At 33.2% G+C, this 6951-nt stretch overlaps 1 protein-coding gene across 1 annotated transcript in view; it reads right to left on the bottom strand.

The window, feature by feature from the left end:
• SOS2 (son of sevenless homolog 2 (Drosophila)) overlaps window positions 1–6951 on the bottom strand; it is a 73070-nt gene that overhangs the window by 26584 nt on the left and 39535 nt on the right. Inside the window, exons 9-11 of the mRNA XM_004681885.2 lie at window positions 2327–2454; window positions 938–1593; window positions 508–589 (exon numbers count right to left, since the gene is read on the bottom strand). Coding sequence (XP_004681942.1) covers window positions 508–589; window positions 938–1593; window positions 2327–2454 — 866 coding nt within the window. The remainder of the gene's footprint in view (window positions 1–507; window positions 590–937; window positions 1594–2326; window positions 2455–6951) is intronic.

The following is a 6951-nucleotide window of genomic DNA, read 5'->3' as shown; positions in this document are numbered from 1 at the left end:
AGAATATCTATCCTTAGGAACACAAATGGAAATTTACAAATAAAATGGGTTGTCTGGGATTTATTTCTAAATATCCTGGAATTAGAGTGTTGAAGTAGATAATAAAATGAACATGAACTGATAATTCTTAAAATTGAATTATTAATAAATGAAGTTTATTATATTCTTTTATTTATTCTTCATGCTTTGAAAATATCCATAATAAAAAGTTTACCTTAAAACAATTCTCTTAAGAAGTTTTGTTTTATTACACAGAAAAAAAAATGTAGCTTCTCTATCCACAAAAACCAAGTATTTATTACCACTATAAATATTGCTAAAGCCTAAAGACCTTGATTATAAACAGAGATTTTAGTGAAGAGAACAGTAATACTGCTAACTTAATGCCAAATAAACTATGTTCAAAAACTATTTGAAGTGTGTAGCAGGTTCCCAGCACTTAACAAGATTCACAACAGTTAACTTTTGATAAAATTTTAATGTGAATGAAATTAATGTCCTTCTTACCGTTCAATCAGTAGACTTAGCAATTCCTGTGGTTTACAAAATGATCGATATGTAGTAAGAAAAGTACGAACAAAATTGGGATCTGAAAAGAGAGAGCATAAACCAGGTTGCATGTTTAACTTATGCAGTTTAATAAATTCAACGTAGTACATTTTGTGGTCTTGCCTTTCTTTTTCTTTTATTCTGGCATTTTCTATTGTGGCTCTTTCCTGCTAATTACAGTACTTTTTGATAAACAAAAACTACTTTCAAAAGCAAAATTCATTCATGTACAATTTTTATGAATATTTAATAATGAAGTTAACTATTATATTTTAGAAGCAATTATACTGATTCTTCAGTATAATTCTTATATTTTAAAGGTGATCCATTTTTTCCTAGGTCTCAAACATTTTAACCATTCTTGACAAGCTTAATGAATTTCACATACCTGCATACATATGATATGTTAATCTCTCAATTAATTTCACCACAGTTCCTCCTTTAATAATGGGTATTCCACTTCTACTTTGCAAGTTGTCTTCAAAAACAATGTTTTCCTCAGAGTCTTTTACCACGAAACGATACATTTCAGGACTTGGTAATCTGAGTGGTTGTTCATTTTCCTCTTTCAATAACACTGAATCTAGCATTCGATCAAGAGTACTCCGATAATGAAGAGAAATAAGTGCTGCCATCCAATTATTTTTCTCCTCAGCAGACTTAGCAGCAAATATTATGCTACTTTCTTCTTTGGATACTAATTCAAAAGCATGTTTGCACTCACAAGTATCTTCTTTATCACATATTTGTATTTTCCTCATGACAAATTTTTCTTTTAACCTGTACTCTGCACTACTATAACCTGGAAGGCGAGACTGGCTATGATTGGCTTTACAGCTAATCATCAAACCATCAAAGAGAAAAATATGCCGTTCATGTTTAGCACCAATTCTTGTCAATGGACCTTCCATAATGAATTCATTACAACACTGCCCAATATCTTTGCCTTCCCATCCATCTATGTTTTTCTGAATCTCATTCATTTTTTTAATAGCTAGGTGCTTGCTTCTTAATTGACGATTATAAAAAGGACAAACAGGATCCCTTAAAAAAAAAAAACACAAGATAAATTTAGCTTACTCAATGCTTAAGCAACCCTAACTTAAGAGTATAAATTAAGTTACAAAACTATATAATAACCAAACACTAGTTTCTGCACATAGAATTTACTTTCCTCTACTGTGTCACAAAATTATAAATGCCTCAATTTCATTATTGTGAAAAAGAAGTACAGAGGCTCTATATTTTATTCTTAATGCCATAAGAATGCAAATGACAAGAATCTTTAAGTTTTACTAAGGAGCATAAAGAAATATAAAATGTACTTTAAAAAATTTTATTAAATATATTTTAACATAACAATGAGAATTTTAAAAGACTAGAAGACCAAAGGAAAACATGCAAATAACTTTCAAAAATACAACTATCAGGCCTTCCTGTGGCACAAGGGTTAAAGTCCCAGCACTATCAAGCTCTCACCAGCCACTGATGCATGAGTTCAACCCCTGTCCAGGAAGCTAACCCACAAGGTGCAGCAGACCTCTCCTGTCTTGCCTTCTGCTCCCCTCAGCAGTGTATGTCAGTAGATCCGCCTGTTCTGCTCCCCTCTGGTGAATCCTCTCACTCCCTGAACCTTTGGTCTACACCCCAGTTCTTATATGCATAAATAAAAACAAGTCTTAAAAAAAAATGCAGCTACCACTATAACTCTTTTAGAAAATCAGGCATCAGATATAAATGAAATATGCAGAATATTTTTGGTTAATTGTGGAATTACCCAGGTCGGCGTCTAGGTGAATACTGCTTGTAAATTCGGTCCATGCTACCTTGGAGATTCATGAGAGCAGTAATAGCTTGGTTCAAACATTCTCTATCTTCCTGCTCTTCACTACATGCTTTCAATTGCTAAGAAAAAACAAAAAGAAAAGTTAAACCTGCATTGTTCATTTTTTCCCCCTTTTCATGATCAGAGGAAGCAGCAACAAATACTATAAACTCAGTGCATTATAAATATACTTAATGAAAACTATATTTTTGTATAATTATGTATGCCTCCTAATCCCTCAAACCCTCACTTTACATATGTATATGCATACAAACAAATTACCACAGGAATCAGAAAAATAAAGCATTTTTTTTGTGAAAACCATTTGAATATTTACCATGTGTATATCTACATATAAATCATTTAAAATATGCAAAACATAAGAGCTTACAAATTATTGTTAATAACTGTGAATAGAGAAAGATAAACACAAATTATTTCATATTTTCTAATGATTAAATTTTTAAGAGATTACTAAAAGTTTAATCTATTACAGCACATTATCAAGTATCCTAACTTTAGCACTTGAATCCATCATAAACTTTTTGCAAAGAGCATCTCACAGAGAATTCAACCAATAGTTTTCACAACATAAATTTTAACCATGCTAGTAAATATCAAGAAAATTAATATTCTATTCTATTAACTCTCAGAAAAAGATTTTATAAACCAAATTATTAATCTTGGTTTATTTCATTTTCCCAAAACCTTAGGCATTTTATTCTCAAAATGGAAGATTTATCTTATAATAATTTAGATGGTGATCCAATACAACAGAAATTGACATATTTTAAATATGTCAAATTGGCAGAATTTAAAGTGGAGCGCTATATATTATATAGATTTATATAGACAGAATACATTTATGCAAGAACAAATATGGGGAACTACAATCAAATCTTTCAGAAATTAAAAATTTTTTAAATAAATTTCAATATATTAAACTACCTTACTAGAAATCTTATGATAAATTTTCCTTATATTCCAAGAACAATCTGAAAACATTCAGCAGTGGTTCCCTTTTCTCAGCAAGTAATCGAGTGGATGGGTTTTGAGTATGAGATCCATGACCTATCGCTTTATTTATTTATTTTTTTAAGATTTACTTATTTGTGCATACAGAACTAGGGTACAGGCCAGAGGCTCAGGGGCGGCAAGAGGCTTCACCATAGACAGAGTGGGGAGCAGAACAGGCAGACTGAGGAAGTACACTGCTGAGGGGAACAGTGGGTGGGTCAGGAGAGGTCTGCCACGCCATGTTGTCACCTCCGCGGCAAACGGGAATCGAACTCACGCAGAAGTGGCTTTAGCTTCTCAGTGCTGTGCTTTAACCCGCTGCACCACCAGGGAGGGCCGACCTATCACTTTATATGCACTAAAATAATTCTCTATATGGACCACAAAGTCATATTTTTCAAGATATACATGTATAAGTTATGCTATAAAATGTTAGCGATATAAATAAGTGATTATTATTAGAATTAAACCTTAATCTCTGGAATAAGATCAAACTGAGAGGATAAAGAGGGAAAAGACAACATATCATAGGGAGTTTGAGAAAAGAACAGTGCTTATTCTCCAAAGATATGCAAGTAGTCAACATTAAAAGATGCTCACCATCACCAACGGGATGATGGGAGAAAAATGCAAATCAAAACCACAGTGAAAACCAGCTCACATCCATTAGGATGGCTACTATGAAAAGACAAAACCACAAAACACCAGATTTGGCAAGATGGTGAGGATGTGGAGAAACTGGAATCCTTGTGTCCTGTTTGTGTAGATGCAAAATGGGATAGCAGCTTATGGAATAAAATAATTTCCAACAAATTTAAAATAAAATTACCACGTGATCCAGCAATCCACTTCTAGGTCTATATCCAAAATAACCAAAAGTAGGGTTTGAAGAGAAATATCTACATTGATATTCATAGCAATGTTAGCTACTGTAGCACTATGTAGACACAAGCTAAATGTACAACCATACTGGTCACATAATAACATAGTTAAAGTCATTAGGAAGGTAAGTTTTATGCTATGTATATTTTGCCATAATTAAAAATATTTTTTAAAATCAACAGTTATCACAGTCAAAACAATAAAAAGTGGTTTCTCATCTACAGAAGATAAATCCATTTAGCCTGTGCCTAGAAGTATCCCTTATTTCAGTGTATAGAATTAATCCTTACTTCAGTATTTTTTCAGGCTGCATGTTATAATTTCTTAGCAATCACAAACATTTTCTTTAAAGACTCCAAATGTAACCATACACTAAATGACTTTCAAATAGACATGAACATTACCTAAAAAATTTTAGGAATCCAAATACACACTAGGGATTGCCAATATATTATTCATATTAAGCCTGCAATCCTTTTTATGAATTTTTTTATGAATCCATTAGTCACCATGGAGATATACACAATCAAGCTGCTCATCTATTTGTACACAAAAGCTGCTAAGCTTTAACACCTAACACTGAATAACAAGACTCCTTAAAAAAAGGTATTCACGGCTCTCCCTTGTGGCACAGCGGGTTAAAACACAGCACTGAGAAGCTTAAGCCAATTCCTCATTAGTTCGATTCCCGCCAGCCCCAGAGGTGACCACATGGCACGGCAGACCACTCCTGACCCGCCCGCTGCTCCTCTCAGCAGTGTACTTTGTCGATCCGCCTGTTCTGCTCCCCACTCTGTCTCGGTGAATCCCCTCACCCTCCACATCTCTAGCCTGTACCCCAGTTCTATATGAATAAATAAATAAATCTTTTTTAAAAAAAAAGGTATTCACTAGAAATCACCAAATGAACTCCTTGTTTAGGTGCCTATAAAATATATATATACTTATTTTGGCTTTTATTTTAATTTTAACATTACTAAGGGATTAAATTGGAAAAGTCTGAACAGGCTGTCTAATCCAACAACTTGGTATACTAAAGGGGAGGTACAAAATGTTCAAGCAGAAAGATATTTTGCTTCTAAAAAGCAATGAAAAGTTGAAGAACAAAAGTTTATGGAGCAAAATATGATGAAATTACAAGTGAAAAAGGTAACAATATTAAAGTAGGCAAATGTCCTTAATATTAGTTGGAATCTATGACGATCAGTAGCAATGATGTAGAGAATCATTGTCTGGTACCCAGAAATTCTCTATTTTTCCATATTGTCACTTTGGTAATAGACCTAAATACCAAGGGAAAGTACATGTGGAGCCTAAATTGGAAAAAGAAAAAGGGTGAATTCTGATGCTAACACATCATTAATTTTTTTTTTAAAGATTTATTTATTTGTACATACAGAACTGGGGTACAGGCAAGAAGCTCAGGGGCGGTGAGAGGCTTCACCAGAGAACAGAACAGGCAGGTCGACGAAGTACACTGCTGAGGGGAGCAGCGAGCGGGCGGATCAGGAGAGGTCTGCCACACCATGTGGTCACCTCCAGGGCAGGCGGGAATCGAACTCATGCGGAAGCGGCTTTAGATTCTCAGTGCTGTGCTTTAACCCGCTGCGCCACCAGGGAGGGCCACATCATTAATTTTTAACTAGATAATAGTGCTTCAAGTTCTCAAAGAATGAAGAGTAGAGAGAACCCCCCAAAACTGATCAGTTAGACTACAGTCCTAAAAATGGAATATACTCAGTTTGAATTAATGCAGTTGTCACAGTATTAATTTAACTATTATAGTTATTGCTACAAGAACAAACAGAAATGCAGAATTTAGACAAGTTACAAAAGCAAAGGTATTTAAAATGGCAGATCTGAATAACTCCATTAGAGTTCTAACAAAAAAAATCAATGAACACTCAAGCTGATTAACAACAAGGAGATATAAATTAAAACTACCACATACTGTTACAAACACAGATATTAAAGGTCAAAAAATACATAAGAATAACATGTACTCTCATATATTCTGGTAGGAGTTTAAGTCATATAGTGTACTTTGGAAAACTATTATTAAATTTAAAATATTTATTTATGCCTTATGATCAAGCAAGTCCATTCCTGAGTCTCTATGCTAAAGAAAAAAATGGACACATATATGCCAAGAGATATGTACAAGAATGTCTATAGCAAATGTCAGTAATACCAAAACTGTTTATCAAACAGAACAAGAAAAACTGTGGTTCAAATAGATGGAAAACTGGAAAAACATAAAATATCAATGAATCCCACAAATATAACTTTAAGATACAAGACACAAGAGTATAGTTTGATCTAATTTACATAAAACTCAAAAACTGTTTTATATATATGTGTGTGTGCTTTTAAGTGATAAATTCATAAATGTTTAAATTGTAAAGAAAAGCAAAGGTGTGATTACCACTGAAATGATTTATTTAGCACAGTGGTTTACCTTGGAGGTGTCTTCACATTATGTCTATTTATCATGTTTGTTTCAAACTTTTCTCTAAATATTTAATATATCGTAAGCTTATGTTATATATGAGAACCTTTAAGAAACTGATTTATTTTTATGATTACTAATCTTTAAAAGAGTTCAGGTTTTCACAATGAGATACCACCTCACCCCAGTGAGAATGGCACATCTTCAAACAACTAGCAACAACAAATGT

This window comes from Condylura cristata, unplaced genomic scaffold (assembly GCF_000260355.1).
Source record: "Condylura cristata isolate star-nosed mole 26May11 unplaced genomic scaffold, ConCri1.0 scaffold00013, whole genome shotgun sequence".
NCBI classification, from domain to species: Eukaryota; Metazoa; Chordata; class Mammalia; order Eulipotyphla; family Talpidae; genus Condylura; species Condylura cristata.
The sequence above is the reverse complement of the archived record's forward strand: the minus strand, read 5'-3'. Positions and strand labels throughout refer to the sequence as shown.